We start from the raw sequence: 25,159 nt of genomic DNA on the forward strand, positions 1-25,159 counted from the left end.
ACAGCAGTACTGCTATTACTATTACTCTGGTCCTCAGTGTCTTATCAATCAGACTTAGACTGGCCTACCAGAGAACCATTCTATATCCCAGGCCAGGCTTATGATCATTCCCGTCCCATTGTACCTGTTGGAGCCACTCGATGCGTCTTTGTAAGATCCCTTCTTCCAGCAGGCCACGGATCTCTGACGAAATGTTCAGCCACATCCAAGCGTATCGGGTCACGTTTCCCACAAATGCAAAGGTCTCATTCGCCTACAATGAGCCACCAAGAGGAGTTAAATAAATGGTCGCGACCATCACATATGTTCCAAAGGTACACTTTACATCAATTGTCCTAAAGCTCTTTGGATATTAATTATGTATCAATAATGAAATATGAAACATTCCCATTACCCTACGGGACAGTTTATTAAAACTCTGATGTATATTTAGATGAATGGAGTCAAATATGAAACCAGATTGATTTTTATAAATATGGCAGCTCCCGGCTATGTATAAATACAAATATACAGAGAAGGAATGTTCTGGGCACACAATAAGCTATACCCTCATACTGTACTGTCTAAGGGAATCAATATGGCACCTCCTCCTCCCATATGTATAAATACAAATATACAGAGAAGGAATGTTCTGGGCACACAATTAGCTATACCCTCATACTGTACTGTCTAAGGGAATCAATATGGCGCCTCCTCCTCCCATATGTATAAATACAAATATACAGAGAAGGAATGTTCTGGGCACACAATACGCTATACCCTCATACTGTACTGTCTAAGGGAATCAATATGGCACCTCCTCCTCCCATATGTATAAATACAAATATACAGAGAAGGAATGTTCTGGGCACACAACAAGCTATACCCTCAACATATATGACTGCAGCCACTATATATATATATATATATATACAAACATAAATATACATAACCAGATTTTTTTATTGTCTAATTATTTCTGATGGCCGCCTGTACAAATGTCAGTAGGGAACAAACATATTTCAATTTTTATTCAATTATTAAGGAGGAAAACCAGATTTAAAAAAGAAATACCCTAATGCATTAACGTTAAATATGCATGGGAGCACTAACGAGTTACCCCAGTTACTGCCAGTTGCACATTCTTTATGTACCACCAGGGAACACCTACACAGAAATAGGACAAGGTGTCAGACTGAGAGAATACAAGACTGATGTGCTGTAAAAAAGTGGCCAAAAGGGACCTGTGATAGTTGCAGTCTGGCACCTCCTACCTGCTCACATACTGTATTGACCAAACGGGTTGTTAGGGTCCCTCACACCCAGCCTAAAAAATTGTGGCTTCAGCACAGAATTATCGTTGATGTCCCTAGAATTCCTTTTGTATATCTGACAACTCAGGACTCACCTTCCGGATGACTTTATCAACCTCGGTGCCCACAGGGGAGTAGAGGATTTTGGGGTTACTGGTCATCAGGTGAACGAGGAGCCCCAGATTCCTTTGTTCTTTGCTTGTGAACCCCAAGGAACTCATGTTACCTTGTTTGAAAGCCTCCTTTTCTATAGTCCTGTGGCATTGACAGAAAAGAAGTGTTGCCATGAGGTGCTTAAGTATAAACCTGGCCAAACAATGGGGTGATGGCTTTGCGCCCCCTTTCTGGCTGTTGGCGATGTTCATTTCAGTGGGGCAATTATGCCGTAACCAAACACGGTGCATTTAATACCCCTCACAATTTGATCAACCAAACAGATCAATAGTCAATCCCAACTTCACAGGGGAATAGGCCATAAATATCCTCCTAATTATCCAATATTTTACAAGTAATTGAATTGCTGAGTGATTGATTGGCCACTAGAGTGAGCACAATGGAGTCCATCCCCCCAGCCATTGGTTGTACTAAACAAGTCAGGCATTTACATGAGGGGACATATTATTAATTAAAGGACGCAGTGTCTTCTCCCCTCCAGAAGGGGGAGCAAATGTATCTTCCCTAGTGCTCTTACCGTATAAAGCAGAGTTATTACAAACACAGAGGAAGGGCACCTGGTTAAGAAGAATTCAGCCGAACAAGCAGAGCCCAATAATTGTTATATCTTAGAGTTGTCTGAGAGGCCTTGAAGGTAAGTCCACTTTAGTTTTAAGGTTAGTCTACTTATATTGTCACCATCATAAACCATGTACAAAATGTAGTCTAAGAATATTATAACTACCCACAGATCTGCCCCTGACCTTTGCTACGTGTCTTACCTGTTGATACCGCACAAGATGGGCTGCAGTCCTGCCCAAAGCTGCACGAAGGCAGAGAATTGACTCTTTGGGTTCTCATCATCTTCCTCATCCTCTTGCTTCTTAGCTTCTTCTTCAGCTTCGGAGCTGAAGTTAAACCCACTGGTGGAGTTGATCCCCCAGCTGGTTGAGTTGACTGTGGGCAAAACAGACTTGCTAGCACAGGCCCCCTTAGGAAGAAGCTTGGCCAGAGCCGACAGAATGTCCACATCCTTTAGGATCTTCTCCACTTCCAGCAGGTCTTCAAGAAGGGATTGAAGGCGGCGTTGGGTCACTGTAGCATTCACCTCGTCCAACCGCAGCTAAAAAAATTTTTTTGGGTTGAATATGATGGTTATTTGTCTATCTTCAAAGTTAACATCTATGGCAACCGTTTCATTAACAGGACCTTCATCTCAAAGCCAAAGTGGCCCCCTAGTGATCACCAGGAGAACAAACTTGATTAAAAGCCAAGTGATCTCTGAGGCCAAGTGATCTCTGAGGCCACGTAATGGTATAGGAAGCACTCAGCAGTCATGTGCCTGTTATAAACAAGCACCTTAATTAGCAAAGAGGTCTTAATTACGCCAGTGCTAATTAAACTCCAAATTAAATTGTGTTTCTGGCAGTTAGTGCTGACCTGAGGTTAACAAGTTGGACTCAACCAAGGAAAACCAGTAGAAACAAGATCTTTCAAAGTACTAAGAGAAACTGTAGATTGTAAGCTATCCATACCAAGTCCGCATACTGCAAAGTTTAGAGACTCATAGGTAGTATATCATTCCTGGTGATGTGTTTTTGGGAACAATGGTATGAACATTTGGAGATCTAGTGTATAATGTGTCCACAACCCATGTCATCAGGCCATTCCCCAAATGATACACAGTGCCCTAAAATATAGACCTTCTGTTCTGGGAAATCATGGCTGCTTGGAGAGACCAACGAGGGGACAGGAAAATATCAATGGCAGAAACTCCAAGCATAATAAAAACTAAGGAACATGGGGGAAAATGATTTCAGCCTGCAGAAGTCAAACATTGTTGTGGTACATACCCTGCTGACTGTTTTTTGTACATCGACCTGCTCCTTCAGCTCATCCGCCAGCTCCTTGAAGTGCTCCCGGCGCAATGATTGGCTACCGTTGCAAATGAGATTATGGTAGAGAGTCAACAGGGGGCGCTTGCGCTCTGAAGTCTTTAGGATACTTCCCAGTTCATCCGAGCTCTCCTCACAGGTCAGAGATTCCAAGGCAAAAGGGGTGAAGATGATCTCCTAGAACAGAACACAAGAGAGATGTAAGCACATAAAACACAGCATAATAATCCAACAAGGTCACCACCAAAAATGCCCTTGACCCAATGTGGTCTCCTTTATCAACAGTGTAGGGAGATATTCCTTGGGGGTCTGCATTGTATACAAAATTGTAGCATAGAGAGACCTTCTATAATCAGATGATTGAGAACAAGAGAAGAGAGCCATCTAAATCACAGTACATTTAAAATAAATATACACATAAGGTTTGGAGCAGCGAAGACAACTCATTCCATGCCCAGAGATCAATGGAACCTTTAATTACCTCCAGGTCCTTCACCACCTCTTGGGGGTCATAGCTTTCAGCTGACAGGTTGGGAATGGACAGCCCCAGTGCCAGAGTCAGAAGTCTAAGCAGTGCCAACTTGTGCCCTGATCTTAAGGGGTCTTTTAGTGCTTTGTGAATCAGCCCCTTCTTCAACGATGACTTCCATTTCCCTGGAAGTAGCCCCTGAAACCACGGGAACAACCTCAACATGTATAAAGGCAGAATTTAAGTTTCATACAACCTTGTTCAAAATGAAAGAACTAAAGACCTTATTTGAGTAAGAGAAGACCTGTACAGGTTAAATGTAAGTGAAATAGGTGCTCACAGGTAAGTTGAGGAGATGTTCTCCAACCGATGTTGCAGCATCCCAGTGACTCCTGTCCGGTGGCTCTTTAGGCAAGAGATATGGAGAACTGAAAAACAGATGGTAGACCTGTCGAAAGAGAGAGAAATGAAGGAGAGTGTTGGATAGAACCTTTTCACTATAAATATGCCAAACACAATAGCAACTGAGGACATGTAGATCAGGAGGACATGTTTATATTCAAGTTATCCCTTGTCCCAGGGGAGGGTTTAAACAATGTGTGTTTTTGAGGAATTGGACTACTTTGATGAACACGACTTTATCTGACCTTCCAATTGTATCGATCTTCAACAGCCAGGACACCATCGACATTCAGAGTAACAGAAAGGTCCAGCACCAAAAACTGCCGTGACCTTCAACTTCCAACATAATAAAGGAGCCATAGGGGTAATTTATCAAATGAGTAAGTACCATAACTAAGTAGTAATAATCTTAGTGTATTATAAATATTATTTAGTGGGAGAGTAATTTGGTCAGGGTCCGTTTACATTATAACAAGGTTACAGATATGTATGAACATTGGGGTAACAGTCACCCTGCTATAGTTCCAGGGGTACCCAGGGTAAAAATAATCACTCACCCCAAATCTCCCCGTAACTGACCTTCAGACTGGGCCCCCTTAGCTCATTACAAGGTTACAGATATATAGAAACATTGGGGTAACAGTCACCCTGCTATAGGTCCAGGGGTACCCAGGGTACAAATAAACACTCACCCCAAATCTCCCACTAACTGACCTTCAGACTGGGCCCCCTCAGCTCATAACAAGGTTACAGATATATAGAAACATTGGGGTAACAGTCACCCTGCTATAGTTCCAGGGGTACCCAGGACACAAATAAGCACTCACCCCAAATCTCCCCCTAACTGACCTTCAGACTGGGCCCCCTTAGCTCATAACAAGGTTACAGATATATAGAAACATTGGGGTGTCACCCTGCTATAGTTCCAGGGGTACCCAGGGTACAAATAAATACTCACCCCAAATCTCCCCCTAACTGACCTTCAGACTGGACCCCCTTAGCTCATAACAAGGTTACAGATAAATAGAAACATTGGGGTGTCACCCTGCTATAGTTCCAGGGGTACCCAGGGTACAAATAAGCCCTCACCCCAAATCTCCCCCTAACTGGCCTTCAGACTGGGCCCCCTTAGCTCATAACAAGGTTACAGATATATAGAAACATTGGGGTGTCACCCTGCTATAGTTCCAGGGGTACCCAGGACACAAATAAGCACTCACCCCAAATCTCCCCCTAACTGACCTTCAGACTGGGTCCCCTTAGCTCATAACAAGGTTACAGATATATAGAAACATTGGGGTGTCACCCTGCTATAGTTCCAGGGGTACCCAGGGTACAAATAACCACTCACCCCAAATCTCCCCCTAACTGACCTTCAGACTGGGCCCCCTCAGCTCATAACAAGGTTACAGATATAGAGAAACATTGGGGTGTCACCCTGCTATAGTTCCAGGGGTACCCAGGGTACAAATAAGCACTCACCCCAAATCTCCCCCTAACTGACCTTCAGACTGGGCCCCCTCAGCTCATAACAAGGTTACACATATATTAAAGTACCTCTTGCAGATTTATGTTGGATCCGGCCAGTAAATCGACGACATCACTGGGCAGGGAGAGATTGCGGCTTAGGAAACCCCGAAATGTATCTTTATCCTTCACCACCGAGTCCAATGTAAACCCTGGGCACCAAATGTACAAAAACCTTTTTAAAATTTCCATTTAAACACATAGTGAAGAGCTGCCATATTCCTTGCCATGACAATCATTGTCCCTAGTCTGCAATATCAACTCCACTATATATTTATAATCACAAGAGGTGCTGTTGCCTGTAGAAAATATTCAAATGCAGCTTTGTAGCAAGCAACATGGCAGCTCCCACATCAGATAATCATCTCAATGGTGAAACATAGGGGGGATATAATTTGCTTGGGACACTGAACATCTTGCTGATCATAGGCCAAGGGGTCGGTACCTGACTGGCTGTGGAAATGGTTCTCCAGGGAGCTGGGGTCGCTGCTCAGTGATTCCAAGTGATGTTTCAGGGATTCCAGTTCTTCTCCCAAACCGGGTCGGTCTGTATCAAACAAGTTACTGTTCTCCACCACCTCCGTTAGTCTCTCCAGCAGCTGCGTCACTCTATAAACAGAAGGTTATCTGTCTCAGGCGCTCTCATTGTTGGCCACTTACCCACTAACCACATCCTGGTACCAATCAGTGCACTTTAACTCATTAGCTAATGGCTTACATGGACTTGGATGTAAGTTGTAAAGGAGAAGTCAACTCGGAATAAAACTATGATGCCAACCAGAAAAGTGCCTGGGTATGTAAATAACGTTGCCAGCAAAACCTTCCCAAGCACAGAGCTTCAACTTTCTGTATTTTCTATTCCTGGGCTACACTCTTACCCATGGTGAAGAGTAAATTCACTTACCCAGGGGGAGGTTCCTGTCTGACCATGGGAAAGAGAACAGCCCAGGAGCAGGAAGTACAGAGAATCAGCGCTCTGTACCTGGGTAAGTACTGGGGGAGATTGGATTCACTTACCCAGGGGGAGGTTCCTGTCTGACCATGGGGAAGAGAACAGCCCAGGAGCATGAAGTACAGAGAATCAGAGCTCTGTACCTGGGTAAGTACTGGGGGAGATTGGATTCACTTACCCAGGGGGAGGTTCCTGTCTGACCATGGGGAAGAGAACAGCCCAGGAGCAGGAAGTACAGAGAATCAGAGCTCTGTACCTGGGTAAGTACTGGGGGAGATTGGATTCACTTACCCAGGGGGAGGTTCCTGTCTGACCATGGGAAAGAGAGCAGCCCAGGAGCAGGAAGTACAGAGAATCAGAGCTCTGTACCTGGGTAAGTACTGGGGGAGATTGGATTCACTTACCCAGGGGGAGGTTCCTGTCTGATCATGGGAAAGACAACAGCCCAGGAGCAGGAAGTACAGAGAATCAGAGCTCTGTACCTGGGTAAGTACTGGGGGAGATTGGATTCACTTACCCAGGGGGAGGTTCCTGCCTGACCATGGGAAAGAGAGCAGCCCAGGAACAGGAATTACAGAAAATCAGCGCTATATATCTGGGTAAGCACTTGGAGGAACATCTGATTTTCCCAAGAAAAGCTTCCTGGTCCCCTGTCTGCTGTGGATTTCTGGTTCTGACCCACAACCTATTGAAGGCTGCTCTGTCGTCCATCTTTCCTGATATTGGTCAGTTATTGGACTTAACTCTTGTCTGTACGGTTCTTAATAAGTGATTGCACTTGTTGCTTTATTAAACTGTTTATGGGACCCCAAATATGCACCCAGCCTGTCCATCCTGAGAGTGAAGAACTAAGATAGATTGAAACTCACGTGGAGTTGGTGTATTGGAGGAACCCGTACTCATCCCGTTGTCCATCTGGGCACAGAGACTGCATGACCGGTAATATTCCAGCTGAGGTGAGGGGGGCAGCCGTGTAGTATGCTGTTCACGTCCATATAGATGGTGGGAGGGTAAAAAAGGAAGAAGTAGAGGTCAAAGGAGAAACAAAACCCAAACCCAAGAAAAACCTCCAATGAGATGGGAAGTTATTAACACAGTTGGAAGGGGAAGAAGAAAAGATTATGGGGGAAAGAGAGAAAGAATGATGGGATAAAGTTGGCCAGATAGAGAAGTGAAGAGCATGGAGCACAGTGTCAGAAGACAAAGAAAAATTGTTAATTAAATACAACAACACAGAGCAGAGAAAGAGGTTAATTGTGTAAATAATTAGTAATGGAACATTCGGCCAATATCTCCATCAGTGAGTATGAGGCAAGAACCCAGGAAAGCCCAGCAGGACACGACCCCGGCATGTGCAGATGAAGCTTTTCTTGAGGGTAAGAACAGAAACTTTTCTTTCATGTTTTGAGGTCATTTGGGGTGAAGCCTTATTTGCTGTCCTATCTCCTCTCATTGCTATGGCTGAAAGAATGATATAGCAAATGGGGTTCCAGACCAAATGTTGGACCTCAAAGTAAGGGTTCATTGGAATGACTTACTATACAGGCATGCAGCTTGCTGTTCCAAAGGACTTTTAATGTCAGGAATATTTTTTTATACTCCAACCTGCTATATCTTGCCAGACAATAAAAGGGACTGATCATCCATAAATAGACCCATTGTGACCTTCCATGGTCTGTAGAACATAGATAGAACCTGAAACCTGCCCTGAGAATGTCTTCTTATTGAAGACCTGCTTGGAAGATAAACTGCTCTCTACGGACCGATACTTGGGCAATAGTATATTATGTATTATACACACACTTATGATATTGACTGGTCCAAAAAATAGTCTTCTACCTCATGTCCTTCAAGAGAAAGCCCCTGCTGTACTTATTACAAGAGGGAAAACAATGAATCGTTATTCAGGTCTGGAAAGTAGAAAACAGTCAAACCCTTAACCATTAGAGACAGACAAAATTAACCAGTGACCAATCACCTCCACGTTAGCCAGATATTGTGACCTAACACCAACCACACCTATGAACACATTGACTTCAAGTATGGGCTTTGGAAGGATTTTATGTTCCAAAAGAAGACTCACCAGATTGAGATTGTGTGGCTATCGGGGTATTTGTGGGACCATTAAAGAGATAATCCCAAAAACAATTTGAGTGGGGTTTGTAGAAACACTCAATGAGTTGTGCCGTGTAACCGGTTATGGTCAACTCTGGGGATGTGTTGGCACATACAGGTCACAAACGCTCCCTAACGTGGAGATGGGTGGAAGCACCCAATCTTGTGTCCTGTAGCTGATGTCACATGGCAGCACCAGCTGGAGGACTGTAGGTTGGACAAACATGGAGTAGATCAGCCATATTCTAGGGGTGGGATGACACCAAAAGAAAGAAGATACCAAAGCCACCCTTCTACTTGAGTCACATCAAAATGGAAACCAAAATGGGCCACTTACAGACTGGAGCATGCGATGCGGAATCGGGCAGTGATGGATGAGAAAATAAAAGATAATGGTGGAAAAAAGAAAACAAAAATTAAAACAAACAGGAACAACCACACAACATAGACACCCAAAGATAATTCAAGATGGCAGTTGGCCAAATGAAACCCAGTGGCTATGGAATATTTATGGTGGCACGTTAGGTTCTACAGAGCATGGCATATAAATATTTTCCACGTTGAAGTCAGATTATTCTTGTATTGCCCATATCCAAAATGACGGCTTGACCAATTATGATTATTTTTAAATGTTGAGACAATAGGTTTTCCTTCAACCACATCAGGTATTTCAGGGTAGTTACATAAGAGCAGGTGTTTAACCTTGACTAGGGAATCAGACTGGTCTTGTTATGGCAACAATAACTTGTGGCCTTGGGTGTAGGATGGAAAATTCCAACCACGGGGTGTTGCTTTGAAGGGTGTAGTTATCCAGGACGAATAGAAGAAGATTTAGCCAGTAGCTGTTGGACTAGTGGCCAAGATCAAAGGCTTGAACTGGAGTAGACCAGGAATGACCTGGAGCTGCCCATAGAAACCATTAGATCTGCTCCTCTGGTGAGCTTTGCCTTACCCAATTGGGCACCATCATTGAGTAGAGACCTCACCAAAGAACTGGATCTGCAACATGTGGTGTTGGTCACCCAAGCAAGATTGTTTTGGGGTGATATCAGTGGGGGGTTAGAGTGATATGAGCGGGGGGTCATATCTAGATTGTGAGCTTTATAAAGATTTTATCAGTTCTATAAAGTCCAACTGTACGATTGCTTGCAGCTCATTAAAACCAATAATTGGGCTGTGGCACAAATTGTTCATAAAAGAAATGTTTCCGATGTCCCAGAGAGAACAGAGTTGTGTTACCCTGAAGGCAGTGTCAGCAGAGCAGAGGCAAATTACACACTGATCCAATACAAAAGAACATGGTGTAACAGTCACACACATCAACACGTAACACCGGCACTTTAATAGGAATTAACTCCTCCGTACTCTCTCTCTGACAGCCTGGGGGAGATATTGGGCTGGAATCTACTATGGCAAAAATTAACCCCCATCCCACCCACTCCCCAACATCAGTGTCTCTTTCAGTAGCAACGGCTCAACCGGACACACAAACAACTCTCTAAAGGTTAAACCATTCTGCTTCATATGAATCAATATCCAATATCCCTAAACAGCCTCTCTGCCAATCATTAACCTGCGTATCCGCAACTGCCTGATTTATTCTCCTTCTCTCATTAATCTACATTCCATATCTCTGTGTCATAAACCTGCATTAGGACCTGGGTTGGGACTTGGGAGCTAAAATCTCAGCTGCCATAAAGCAGGACAGGACTGCTGCTTACAATGGGGATCAGATAGGATCTGTGCAGCCACTGGGACAGAATGCTCTGTTATACAGATAGCTAGAATCTCAGCTGCCATAAAGCAGGACAGGACTGCTGCTTACAATACGGATCAGATAGGATCTGTGCAGCCACTGGGACAGAATGTTCTGTTATACAGATAGCTAGAATCTCAGCTGCCATAAAGCAGGACAGGACTGCTGCTTACAATGGGGATCAGATAGGATCTGTGCAGCCACTGGGACAGAATGTTCTGTTATACAGATAGCTAGAATCTCAGCTGCCATAAAGCAGGACAGGACTGCTGCTTACAATGGGGATCAGATAAGATCTGTGCAGCCACTGGGACAGAATGTTCTGTTATACAGATAGCTAGAATCTCAGCTGCCATAAAGCAGGACAGGACTGCTGCTTACAATGGGATCAGATAGGATCTGTGCAGCCACTGGGACAGAATGTTCTGTTATACAGATAGCTAGAATCTCAGCTGCCATAAAGCAGGACAGGACTGCTGCTTACAATGGGGATCAGATAGGATCTGTGCAGCTACTGGGACAGAATGCCCTGTTATACAGATAGCTAGAATCTCAGCTGCCATAAAGCAGGACAGGACTGCTGCTTACAATAGGGGGTAGGAAGGGATCGGTATAGCCCCCATAATTTCACAGTTCCATCTGTATATATAGAAGAGAGGACACATTTCGGCTGGACTCACCTTCCTTCACTGGGATGGTTGGTTTCTTCTGCCGCAAGCCGAGTAGGATAAAGAACAGCACCAAAGGGATAAAAATTTCGAATGTCAGCACCCACTGTGAATAAAGTAAAGAGTTAATAGATTTATTAGGGGAGTTATTATTAGATGTCTCATAATAGTGGAAAAAGTTATCAGATGTCAGTTCTCATTGGGTCTGTTAATCAGCTGTTAGACACAACTATAAACCCAGTGAGAATGAGGAATGAATGGATATTGGGAAGTTGTATCAGGAGTCAGAAGCAGCAGTGCAGAGAAGAGAAAGGCACAGACACAATGACAGTTACACAGAACTATAAACCCAGTGAGAATGAGGAATGAATGGATATTGGGAAGTTATATCAGGAGTCAGAGGCAGCAGTGCAGAGAAGAGAAAGGGACAGACACAATGACAGTTACACAGAACTATAAACCCAGTGAGAATGAGAAATGAATGGATATTGGGAAGTTGTATCAGGAGTCAGAAGCAGCAGTGCAGAGAAGAGAAAGGGACAGACACAATGACAGTTACACAGAACTATAAACCCAGTGATAATGAGGAATGAATGGATATTGGGAAGTTGTATCAGGAGTCAGAAGCAGCAGTGCAGAGAAGAGAAAGGCACAGACACAATGACAGTTACACAGAACTATAAACCCATTGAGAATGAGGAATGAATGGATATTGGGAAGTTGTATCAGGAGTCAGAAGCAGCAGTGCAGAGAAGAGAAAGGGACAGACACAATGACAGTTACACAGAACTATAAACCCAGTGAGAATGAGGAATGAATGGATATTGGGAAGTTGTATCAGGAGTCAGAGGCAGCAGTGCAGAGAAAGGGACAGACACAATGACAGTTACACAGAACTATAAACCCAGTGAGACTGAGGAATGAATGGATATTGGGAAGTTGTATCAGGAGTCAGAAGCAGCAGTGCAGAGAAAGGGACAGACACAATGACAGTTACACAGAACTATAAACCCAGTGAGAATGAGGAATGAATGGATATTGGGAAGTTGTATCAGGAGTCAGAGGCAGCAGTGCAGAGAAGAGAAAGGGAGAGATACAATGACACAGAACTATAAACCCAGTGAGAATGAGGAATGAATGGATATTGGGAAGTTGTATCAGGAGTCAGAGGCAGCAGTGCAGAGAAGAGAAAGGGACAGACACAATGACAGTTACACAGAACTATAAACCCAGTGAGAATGAGGAATGAATGGATATTGGGAAGTTGTATCAGGAGTCAGAGGCAAGCAGTGCAGAGAAAGGGACAGACACAATGACAGTTACACAGAACTATAAACCCAGTGAGAATGAGGAATGAATGGATATTGGGAAGTTGTATCAGGAGTCAGAAGCAGCAGTGCAGAGAAGAGAAAGGGACAGACACAATGACAGTTTACACAGAACTATAAACCAGTGAGAATGAGGAATGAATGGATATTGGGAAGTTGTATCAGGAGTCAGAGGCAGCAGTGCAGAGAAAGAGAAAGGGACAGACACAATGACAGTTACACAGAACTATAAACCCAGTGAGAATGAGGAATGAATGGATATTGGGAAGTTGTATCAGGAGTCAGAAGCAGCAGTGCAGAGAAGAGAAAGGGACAGACACAATGACAGTTACACAGAACTATAAACCCAGTGAGAATGAGGAATGAATGGATATTGGGAAGTTGTATCAGGAGTCAGAAGCAGCAGTGCAGAGAAGAGAAAGGGACAGACACAATGACAGTTACACAGAACTATAAACCCAGTGAGAATGAGGAATGAATGGATATTGGGAAGTTGTATCAGGAGTCAGAGCAGCAGTGCAGAGAAGAGAAAGGGACAGACACAATGACAGTTACACAGAACTATAAACCCAGTGAGAATGAGGAATGAATGGATATTGGGAAGTTGTATCAGGAGTCAGAGGCAGCAGTGCAGAGAGAAAGGGACAGACACAATGACAGTTACACAGAACTATAAACCCCAGTGAGAATGAGGAATGAATGGATATTGGGAAGTTGTATCAGGAGTCAGAGGCAGCAGTGCAGAGAAAGGGACAGACACAATGACAGTTACACAGAACTATAAACCCAGTGAGAATGAGGAATGAATGGATATTGGGAAGTTGTATCAGGAGTCAGAGGCAGCAGTGCAGAGAAAGGGACAGACACAAGTGACAGTTACACAGAACTATAAACCCAGTGAGAATGAGGAATGAATGGATATTGGGAAGTTGTATCAGGAGTCAGAAGCAGCAGTGCAGAGAAGAGAAAGGGACAGACACAATGACAGTTACACAGAACTATAAACCCAGTGAGAATGAGGAATGAATGGATATTGGGGAAGTTGTATCAGGAGTCCAGAGCAGCAGTGCAGAGAAAGGGACAGACACAATGACAGTTACACGAACTATAAACCCAGTGAGACTGAAGGAATGAATGGATATTGGGAAGTTGTATCAGGAGTCAGAAGCAGCAGTGCAGAGAAGGGACAGACACAATGACAGTTACACAGAACTATAAACCCAGTGAGAATGAGGAATGAAATGGATATTGGGAAGTTGTATCAGGAGTCAGAGGCAAGCAGTGCAGAGAAGAGAAAAGGGAGAGATACAATGACACAGAACTATAAACCCAGTGAGAATGAGGAATGAATGGATATTGGGAAGTTGTATCAGGAGTCAGAGGCAGCAGTGCAGAAAGAGAAAGGGACAGACACAATGAACAGTTACACAGAACTATAAACCCAGTGAGAATGAGGAATGAATGGATATTGGGAAGTTGTATCAGGAGTCAGAGGCAGCAGTGCAGAGAAAGGGACAGACACAATGACAGTTACACAGAACTATAAACCCAGTGAGAATGAGGAATGAATGGATATTGGGAAGTTGTATCAGGAGTCAGAAGCAGCAGTGCAGAGAAGAGAAAGGGACAGACACAATGACAGTTACACAGAACTATAAACCCAGTGAGAATGAGGAATGAATGGATATTGGGAAGTTGTATCAGGAGTCAGAGGCAGCAGTGCAGAGAAGAGAAAGGGACAGACACAATGACAGTTACACAGAACTATAAACCCAGTGAGAATGAGGAATGAATGGATATTGGGAAGTTGTATCAGGAGTCAGAAGCAGCAGTGCAGAGAAGAGAAAGGGACAGACACAATGACAGTTACACAGAACTATAAACCCAGTGAGAATGAGGAATGAATGGATATTGGGAAGTTGTATCAGGAGTCAGAGGCAGCAGTGCAGAGAAAGGGACAGACACAATGACAGTTACACAGAACTATAAACCCAGTGAGAATGAGGAATGAATGGATATTGGGAAGTTGTATCAGGAGTCAGAGGCAGCAGTGCAGAGAAAGGGACAGACACAATGACAGTTACACAGAACTATAAAACCCAGTGAGAATGAGGAATGAATGGATATTGGGAAGTTGTATCAGGAGTCAGAGGCAGCAGTGCAGAGAAAGGGACAGACACAGTGACAGTTACACAGAACTATAAACCCAGTGAGAATGAGGAATGAATGGATATTGGGAAGTTGTATCAGGAGTCAGAGGCAGCAGTGCAGAGAAGAGAAAGGGACAGACACAATGACAGTTACACAGAACTATAAACCCAGTGAGAATGAGGAATGAATGGATATTGGGGAGTTGTATCAGGAGTCAGAGGCAGCAGTGCAGAGAAAGGGACAGACACAATGACAGTTACACAGAACTATAAACCCAGTGAGAATGAGGAATGAATGGATATTGGGAAGTTGTATCAGGAGTCAGAGGCAGCAGTGCAGAGAAAGGGACAGACACAATGACAGTTACACACAACTATAAACCCAGTGAGAATGAGGAATGAATGGATATTGGGAAGTTGTATCAGGAGTCAGAGGCAGCAGTGCAGAGAAGAGAAAGGGACAGACACAATGACAGTTACACAGAACTATAAAACCCAGTGAGAATGAGGAATGAATGGATATTGGGAAGTTGTATCAGGAGTCAGAAGCAGCAGTGCAGAGAAGAGAAAGGGACAGACACAATGACAGTTACACAGAACTATAAACCCAGTGAGAATGAGGAATGAATGGATATTGGGAAGTTGTATCAGGAGTCAGAGGCAGCAGTGCAGAGAAGAGAAAGGGACAGACACAATGACAGTTACACAGAACTATAAACCCAGTGAGAATGAGGAATGAATGGATATTGGGAAGTTGTATCAGGAGTCAAAGCAGCAGTGCAGAGAAGAGAAAGGGACAGACACAATGACAGTTACACAGAACTATAAACCCAGTGAGAATGAGGAATGAATGGATATTGGGAAGTTGTATCAGGAGTCAGAGGCAGCAGTGCAGAGAAGAGAAAGGGACAGACACCAATGACAGTTACACAGAACTATAAACCCAGTGAGAATGAGGAATGAATGGATATTGGGAAGTTGTATCAGGAGTCAGAGGCAGCAGTGCAGAGAAAGGGACAGACACAATGACAGTTACACAGAACTATAAACCCAGTGAGAATGAGGAATGAATGGATATTGGAAGTTGTATCAGGAGTCAGAGGCAGCAGTGCAGAGAAAGGGACAGACACAATGACAGTTACACAGAACTATAAACCCAGTGAGAATGAGGAATGAATGGATATTGGGAAGTTGTATCAGGAGTCAGAAGCAGCAGTGCAGAGAAGAGAAAGGGACAGACACAATGACAGTTACACAGAACTATAAACCCAGTGAGAATGAGAAATGAATGGATATTGGGAAGTTATATCAGGAGTCAGAGGCAGCAGTGCAGAGAAGAGAAAGGGACAGACACAATGACAGTTACACAGAACTATAAACCCAGTGAGAATGAGAAATGAATGGATATTGGGAAGTTACTAATAATTCTATTTTCCTTCATTAGGCAAAAATTTGCTTTTGGGTAAAGTTCCCCTTTAATTAGAAAGAAACCCACTGTATGGTCCCTGCTCCACTCCAAACACAAATTTGCTGATTTATGAAAGTGGAATTCTCTGACTCCAGATCACAATGGTTTTATTTATAAACACAAGTTGTGATTACAGAACTACAAATAGACACCCACGTGCAAAAAGGTGTCACTGGGTCTATCTGTGCCTCCCTGTGCCCGGCTGCAGTCAGAGAGAGACAGAAGCTCCCCAGAGATTAATTAAGGAGAGTGCAGAGCAGGCGCAGGGATCAGATGATTCAGGAGTCGGAACACTGGGGTGTGGGGGCATTAATCAGTAGGCGGAGCAATTGCTGCAGAGCAAGAGGGGGCGGGGTCACAGGGCTGAACATAACACAGAGGTCAGAGATGAGTCAGTAAAGGGATGAGAGATGAATGACAATGACACATGGTTTATATGGCAGCTCCCACCTATATATGTGAATACAAATACACTATATACTGTGTCTGTGCTACAGTAATATAAACATACCAGCCTGGGACAAGTTGCCCTTTATTCTTATAACTTTTGAAACGACTCGCCAGTTGCCAAGTGCAGTAAAATAAAAGGGAGCCTGTTACCCCAAATCTCATGTACTGTCCCTTTAAAAGGTAAGTCAGGAGAAGTCACAGGTGAGAAAGTGAAATTCCTGGGGGGGGGGAGCAGGAGGAAGTAAATCGGGTAATAACGGAGAATCTGAAAGGTTCCGACTCTGACCAACATCAATATCAGATAAAGTGATTGGCAGAGAACTGCCCCATATCTGACACCAGCACCCCCTCCTTCATACGACCTGGGGGAACCAGATACTGCCAGTCCCACACCCCTTCCTATTGTAATGGACTCTCCCACTGCCAACACATATAGTCATCTTAACTTGCCCTTTGTACTAATTCAGAACAGGAACATCTCTGACCATATGGGAACTATGAGTATCACTTGTGTATTATAAGGGATAATGTACCCCCTACTGTAAATGATAAGGATATTAGAAGTCACTGAGGGGTTGTTCTGTGACCATATAAAGGCACAAGGATGCAGGCTGAGTTATACAGGGAACTCTGAGTATCACTCATGTATTATAAGGGATAATGTACCCCCTACTGTAAATGATAAGGATATTAGAAGTCACTGAGGGGTTGTTCTGTGACCATATAAAGGCACAAGGCTGCAGGCTGAGTTATACAGGGAACTCTGAGTATCACTCATGTATTATAAGGGATAATGTACCCCCTACTGTAAATGATAAGGATATTAGAAGTCACTGAGGGGTTGTTCTGTGACCATATAAAGGCACAAGGCTGCAGGCTGAGTTATACAGGGAACTCTGAGTATCACTCATGTATTATAAGGGATAATGTACCCCCTACTGTAAATGATAAGGATATTAGAAGTCACTGAGGGGTTGTTCTGTGACCATATAAAGGCACAAGGCTGCAGGCTGAGTTATACAGGGAACTCTGAGTATCACTCATGTATTATAAGGGATAATGTACCCCCTACTGTAAATGATAAGGATATTAGAAGTCACTGAGGGTTGTTCTGTGACCATATAAAGGCACAAGGCTGCAGGCTGAGTTATACAGGGAACTCTGAGTATCACTCATGTATTATAAGGATAATGTACCCCCTACTGTAAATGATAAGGATATAAGAAGTCACTGAGGGGTTGTTCTGTGACCATATAAAGACACAAGGCTGCAGGCTGAGTTATACAGGGAACTCTGAGTATCACTCATGTATTATAAGGGATAATGTACCCCCTACTGTAAATGATAAGGATATTAGAAGTCACTGAGTGTTCTGTGACCATATAAAGGCACAAGGCTGCAGGCTGAGTTATACAGGGAACTCTGAGTATCACTCTTGTATTATAAGGGATAATGTACCCCCTACTGTAAATGATAAGAATTTTAGAAATACTATATAAAAACAATAGTAGTTAAAAGTGGGGTGATATATTTGGCACATTCGCACCCCTCTGGTCCCGGTATAAAAGAGAAGAGAGAGGGAGGTCACATAAGAGCAGTATAAAGTTGCTGAAGTTCTAGCTGGGGGTGACATTGGGACTCGGGGGAGAGAGAGTAAAGGGCAAGTTCAATGGGCACTTTGTGTTTATGTTGATCATTTCTGGCCGGGACACAATGCAGTTGGTTGTTGGATCATTTCCATGGGGGGGGGGGACATAAACCCAAACCCCCAGTATTTTATGGCACAGGATTGAGAATCAGAAGAGAACGTTTCCCGTGTTTATATTTGAATTTATACTTATGGGGGGAGCTGCCATATTGATTTACAGGATGAGCCGGAGCAGCGGCCAACCCTTATTTACAGACAGTAGGTGGGTCGGGGGTCACACTGAGAGTAAAACCACATTCCTGCCTATAAAGTCACATGATTCCGCAGTTATAAAATGATAAAAAAAGTCTCATAAACTCCAGTGTCCAATCAGAAGGAGCAGTAAAATCCTTACAAGTGTTGCCTGGCACCCACCCCTAGTTAATGACTGACCTATTTTATTATCTGTATTAAAACCAACGTGGTACAAATACACAATGAGAACATTATATCATCACAATGACCCGCCATATTGTCTCTTGTGAGTGTAAGCTCTGGTGGTGCACCCGTGTCTCTCCTCTACACCGCAGGCTCTACATCACCCCCACTATTTATAAATACAGGATAATTAGAACTGAACTCTTTTTTGTCTGTTCCACTAATTAACTCCCGAGTGACTGGAAAATATTGTTCCTGGGTTAATTATAGCCCCGAGTGCACCTTCCTGTACAAATAACAGGTTACACGATACGGAGTGCAAGAGCGTAGCCAGCTCGTATCCTAGGCAACCAATAACACCCAGAACATGGCACAGACAGCTGCCCAATAGACTAGGCCATTAAAGGGGAAGTAAAGCTTACAATTGCCAAAAAGCCTCTCCCTGTGGCCCCGGGGTCCCCTGTCTCTGTACCCCTGTATTCCCTCTCCTCCCAGACCCAACGTATAGTAACATGACTGTCCTGCCCCGGGGGATCCCTGCTGATTAGAATTCCCTGGCACCCGTCCCTGATCCAGTCGCACAGAGAGGGGGGGCTCTATGACACCCACACGGGCTCTGCATTATTTACTGCCTGAGCAAAAGCGACACACCACATGGCACTGTGCCCGGGGCGCCTGATTGGCTTCACAATATCTGACAGACACAATAACAAGTGGCTTTGGCAGCAACTCAGCTTTCCCTTTAACCCTAATAAGCAATAAATATATATAATGGAAAATAGGCAAAGACTCAAGTTATAGTTCAACCCCCCAACAAAGTATCCACTAGTTGGGCCCCTCGGTATGTTCTGATCCAGAAGGACCAAGGGCCTAAGTGATATTTTACTTGAACCCCCAACTCTTATATTGGTACTGTACCTTTAAATGAATTTTTAACATGATCCATTGGCGCTGGAAGTCATTTTTGTTTGGATTCTACTAACTCACTAGGGGCTCTGATTTTAAACAAGTTTACACCCCAGGCTCAGTGTCGTTCAAACCCTCCAAAGCTGAATAATCATTTAAGGCCCAGTGAGAGGGGACCCGTTAGAGGGTTAGTTTACCCTTTAAATGAAACTTTTAGCATGAGGTAGAAAGTGAAATTTTTGGACAGTGGGCAGTTGGCATGGCAACGCGACCCATCACACGCCAGGAACAGGCCTGGGAACATATGGAAGGGGGCGGCCATACTGCTTCTCGTCTACGGCCGACACAACGGTGCCTGTGAGGGGTCAAACTCTCATGCAGAAAGAGACATTTATCAGGGAGTGCAGGGGCCCCTTGGGGAGTCATAGGTAACACAGGGGCGAAGTAAGAGGCATGCTGCAGGCTGCACTGCATTTTGGGCTGCTACACTGAGCCATGCAGAATATATGTGTCAGACTGGATTGTATAAGGGGGAGGTAGTGGCCCCCAAAAAGCTTGAAGCACCAAGCAGGGCCCCCCGAGTTTAAAGTAGCAACAACTTCTTTTTTAACAGTAAAGGGCATTGCCTCTGTGCCCAGAACATTCCTTCTTTCTATATAAGTACAGCCCAATGGGCGCACACAGAAAACAGATTGTAAGCTCCTGAGTCAAGAAACCTTATTCCTCATAATAAAGGGCCATTGTAAGAACAGAAGCAGCAAGTATCCAGGTGTGAGAGCCGACAGGTAACCCGCAACTCCCGGATACCCCACCTACTGACATTATTTATCAACACAGCCGCCCAATGACTGTACTCCGTGGGTATTTTACAGATCCTGCCCTGTAGAGCTTGCAATCTAAGCTTCGGAAAGACAGGGCTGGCACGTAGCAGGGCATGGATTGGGCAGAGAGGTGGAAGGAAGAGCAGGTTGGGAGGAGGAGGAGGAAGAGGAGAGGAGGAAGAAGACGGGGGACAGAGGATTGTAATGAGGCGGCCATCATTCCTTCCTGACGCCAACGACTTACACTAAACAGGAGGTTCCTTAAATGTGGCCTTTAAATGTGGCCCTTAAATGTGGCCCTTAAATGTGGCCCTTAAATGTGGCCCAGCCATATCCACAGGTGGTGAATGTTCCAGAGCCACAAAAACAACAGGGACTTGTGACAGTTACGAGTGGGACTGAGGGGCCCCCAGCAATCCCCCCTGCACTGCTGATACCCCAATACTGACAGCTGGGGGGGTAAATCCCTGGCACCGTCTGTGAGTCCGTCAGATGCCGCAGAACATTCAGCAACAAGAGCTGTCAATCACAATCACAACGAGTACAACGGGACACGCTCCTCACAACAAATGGCTCGCTCTGTCCTTCCCCCCCACACAAGAGGTTCTGTAGCAGGTGAGGCCTTTGTGTGGGGGGATTTCGGGGTGCAGCTTCCATAAGAGCCCCCCTTCATTTCTACCGTCTCCTCTCCCAATCTATTTTAGGCGTCATTTCCCCAAACAAATAAAAAAAAGGCCAAGCTGCTGGGTGTGCGGCACTACAACTCCCATCATGCTCTACAAGCCACTGGCTGGAGCTAAATAATAACGTGAGCTGTGACCTGTGAGTATATACAGGATATTTATAATCTATAGCAGACATTAACCCCACCTTCCCTGGTCCATGGACCCCCAGTCATATTTAACTCTTTACAGTATGAATGAAACAGCCTCCAAATCGATTAACCTCTACGCTGCCAACACCTCATCAGCCCCACCATGCACATAAGGGGTTAAAGAGAGGGAATAAAAGGTTAAAGAGCAATAAAGGGGTTCTCACCGGGCTCCTCCGCTTCAGGGTGATGTTCTTCCATAGCAGGAGGTGCAGTTGGTGTAGGAATCCCATGGCCAAGGCTTCTCCCCCGACAACAATCTCCGGCCTGAGTCTCGTTAAAGGGTTAAGATGCAGGCGAGAGGGGGGATTGGGGGGATTGTGGGAATTGGGGGGCTGCACAGGGAGACATGGCCTCTCACTCATTCAGGGGGGGTGCCCCACAATTGATGAATTCTACCTGACTCCCTCTATAAACAGGAAAGCAGCAGTGGATTGTGGGAGGAGGAGGAGAGGGGGATTGTAATGAGCAAAGTGTTGGGGCTCTGGGGTCTGTAGTTGAACAGGAACCTGTCGTGTCTCTATGGCAATCAGCTGTGTTTTCATCTGCTCCTTCTCTCTCCTCTTCCTCCTCCTCCTCTGCTGCTTCTGCTGCTGCATTAAATTTCATCCCCTGCCTGTCTCTCTTAGCCGCCTCCCCTTAAAGGAACAGCTACACTTAGTGCCAGACTCACATACAAACACTGCTTTTTTTGTTTAAATGTAAAAACGTGCAGCCAGATGTTCATGCTGTCCCTTTAACCATTCTTCCACATCCATGCCAGAGACATGTGTCCCACAGGACCCCTAACGGATCTCTGCATCCTAATTAGCAGCTCTTTTACATGCCTGCTGCAGCCTACACCTGCTTTAGTGTGGCCATGCGCTGTGCAGTTAGTAGCCATGCGCTGTGTAGTTAGAAGCCATGCGCTGTGCAGTTAGTAGCCATGCACTGTGCAGTTAGTAGCCATACGCTGTGCAGTTAGTAGCCATGCAGCGTAAGGATTTTATACTTGTCTCTATATAATGATGGGAGGTAACAATACAGGGGGATTAGGGGTTGGCACATAACAATCAGTGGTGCAAATTCACTTACCTTTGTCTCTCTGCAAATAACTGTTTGGGGGCCCCTCCAGGTCATGTTGTCCCTACCCCAATACACAAGCAAATCAGACACATTAGTGCAGGAGAGGGGGTGCCCTGAGACTGGCTCCCCTGGACCCCCATGCGTTTGTAGGGTCTGCAGTTTGTAGTTACTCACTGGTTACAATACAGAGGGTTAAGGGGACAAGTAGTTACAATACAGAGGGTTTAGGGGACAAGTAGTTACAATACAGAAGGTTTAGGGGACAAGTAGTTACAATACAGAGGGTTTAGGGGACAAGTAGTTGCAATACAGAGGGTTTAGGGGACAAGTAGTTACAATACAGAGGGTTTAGGGGACAAGTAGTTACAATACAGAGGGTTTAGGGGACAAGTAGTTACAATACAGAGGGTTTAGGAGACAAGTAGTTACAATACAGAGGGTTTAGGGGACAAGTAGTTACAATACAGAAGGTTTAGGGGACAAGTAGTTACAATACAGAGGGTTTAGGAGACAAGTAGTTACAATACAGAGGGTTTAGGAAGACAAGTAGTTACACCCTACAGAAGAGGTTTACGGGGACAAGTAGTTCCAATACACGGAGGGTTTAGGGGACACAGTAGTTACAATTACACAGAGGGTTAGGGGACAAGTTGTTACAATGACACGAAGGGTTTCAGGGGACAAGTAGTTACAAACAAGAGGGTTTAGGAGGACAAAGTTAGTTACAATACAGAGGGTTTAGCGGGACACAAGTAGCGTTACAATACAGAGGGTTTAGGGGAACATGTGATTAGCATTACATACAGAGGGTTATTAGGGCGACAAGTAGTTACAATACAGGAGGGTTTAGGAGGACAATGTTGTTACAATACAAAAGGGTTTAGGGGACAAGTAGTTACCAATACAGAGGGTTTAGGGGGACAAGTAGTTACAATACAGAGGGTTTAAGGGGACAAGTAGTTACAATGACAAGAGGGTTTAGGAGGAGAACAAAGTAGGTTACAATACAGAGGGTTTAGGGGACATGTTGTTAGCAATACAGAAGGTTTAGGGGACAAAGCTGTCTACAAATACAGCGAGGTTTTAGGAAGACAGTAGTCTACAATACAGAGGGTTTAGGGCAACGAAGTAGTTTACAATACAGAAAGGTTTAGCGAGACAAGTGTTACAATACAGAGGGTTTAAGGGAGAACAATTAGTTACAATACAGAGGAGTTTAGGAGGGACATGCTTGATTAACAATATCTAGAGGGTTTAGGGGACAGGAGTATTACAATATCAGCAGAGGAGTTTATGGCGAGACCTGTTGGTCAATACAGAACAGTTTCAGGCGAAAAGTAGTTAACAAATAACAGATGGTTTAGGGGGACAAGTACGTTACAATACAGAATGTATATTATCCCCAAATCGGGAAACAAGCTGATATTACAACTACAGAAGAGTTTAAGCGCTGGACAAGCGTATTACAGATATACATCAGAGGGTTTATTAGAGACGGACAAGTAGTTGCAATACAAGAGGGTTTGTAGAGGACAAATAGTTACAAATACAGTCAGGGTTCTACGAGTGACAAGTAGTTAATATTACAGAGGGTTTAGGAGGGCAGGCAAGCATAAGATTACAATACAGAGGGTTTAGGAGACGACAAGTAGTTACAATACAGAGCGGTTTCCATGCGGCGCACAAGTAGTCTACTAATATACAAAGGTTTAAAGGGACAAGAAACGTTAATTACACAGAGAAGGGTTTAGGAGACCAAGTAGTTACAATAACACCAAGTTTAGGGATTCATAGTCAGTTACAATACAGAGGGTTTGGGGACAAGTAGTTACAATACCAGAGCGCGCATAAGGACAGGACACCGTTGTTTAGCACTAACGCGATAGGTTAGGGGAACAAGTTAAGTATACATAACCAAATAGACGAGTTAGATTGACGGGGGCACAAATTGTTGTTACAATCCACAGAAGTTTAGGCCGCGCACAAAAGTAGTTACAAAGTACGAGGGGTCTTAGAGGGACTTTGATTTTAACAATACAGAGGCGTTTTAGGGGACAAGTACAGATTTATACTATACCAATGACAATGAAGGAGTTTAGTAGAAGGGACACTGTGTGACTCACTATATAACACGCACGAGTTATAAAGGGGACAAGTAGTTACCAATACAGAGGGTTTAGGGGAAGTAGTTTACAATACCTGAGGAGTTTTACGGGGACAAGTACGTATACAGGCAATACAGAGGGTTTAAGGATACATTGACACAAACGATACGTTATACAATACTAGAGAGAGGTTTAGGGGACACAAGTCCGTCAAAAAATGTTGTTACAATACAGAGGGTTTAGGGGACAGAGTAGTTACAATACAGAGGGTTTCAGGAGACTAAGTAAGTTTACAGATACAGAGGTGTCTTAGGGGACAAGTCAGATTTTACTCAATAAACCATCAGAAGGGATTTTAGGGAAGACAATTAAGTATACAATACGAGCAGGGTGTTAAAGCGGACAACTGTGTGTTCATATCGACAAGCATCAAGTACAAGAAGGGAGTTTGAGGGAAACAAGCTGAGTCTGAACACATACACAGACGGCGGTTGCTAGGACAGATATACACGACAAAGTAAGTCGGATATAGAATAGCAGATAGGGTAATTCATGGGGACAAGTCCGCTTTAATAGCGAGAGGTTTGACTGAGCGCAAAGTAGTTAATAACACAAGCAGGTTATGCTTAGATGACGGACAAGTAGATTACAAATATTACAAGAGGCTACGTTATAAGGACAAGTAGTTTACATACAGAGGG

General features: G+C 44.2%; 1 protein-coding gene across 4 annotated transcripts in view; it reads right to left on the reverse strand.

The window, feature by feature from the left end:
• abca2.L (ATP binding cassette subfamily A member 2 L homeolog) overlaps nucleotides 1–21,889 on the reverse strand; it is a 37,128-nt gene extending 15,239 nt beyond the window's left edge. For 2 of the 4 annotated variants that reach the window (XM_018229420.2, XM_018229419.2), the window contains exons 1-12: nucleotides 21,456–21,889; nucleotides 11,242–11,335; nucleotides 9,143–9,145; nucleotides 7,560–7,671; nucleotides 6,184–6,347; nucleotides 5,769–5,890; nucleotides 4,150–4,257; nucleotides 3,822–4,007; nucleotides 3,299–3,517; nucleotides 2,228–2,568; nucleotides 1,388–1,547; nucleotides 125–253 (exon numbers count right to left, since the gene is read on the reverse strand). In XM_018229420.2, coding sequence (XP_018084909.1) covers nucleotides 125–253; nucleotides 1,388–1,547; nucleotides 2,228–2,568; nucleotides 3,299–3,517; nucleotides 3,822–4,007; nucleotides 4,150–4,257; nucleotides 5,769–5,890; nucleotides 6,184–6,347; nucleotides 7,560–7,671; nucleotides 9,143–9,145; nucleotides 11,242–11,335; nucleotides 21,456–21,653 — 1,836 coding nt within the window. In that variant the 5' untranslated portion in view covers nucleotides 21,654–21,889. The remainder of the gene's footprint in view (nucleotides 1–124; nucleotides 254–1,387; nucleotides 1,548–2,227; nucleotides 2,569–3,298; nucleotides 3,518–3,821; nucleotides 4,008–4,149; nucleotides 4,258–5,768; nucleotides 5,891–6,183; nucleotides 6,348–7,559; nucleotides 7,672–9,142; nucleotides 9,146–11,241; nucleotides 11,336–21,455) is intronic. The other 2 variants (XM_018229422.2, XM_018229421.2) reach the window with 1 other exon arrangement.
• Nucleotides 21,890–25,159: the final 3,270 nt, after the last annotated feature.

The sequence above is a fragment of the Xenopus laevis genome, chromosome 8L (genome assembly GCF_017654675.1).
Source record: "Xenopus laevis strain J_2021 chromosome 8L, Xenopus_laevis_v10.1, whole genome shotgun sequence".
In the NCBI taxonomy this organism is placed as follows: Eukaryota; Metazoa; Chordata; class Amphibia; order Anura; family Pipidae; genus Xenopus; species Xenopus laevis.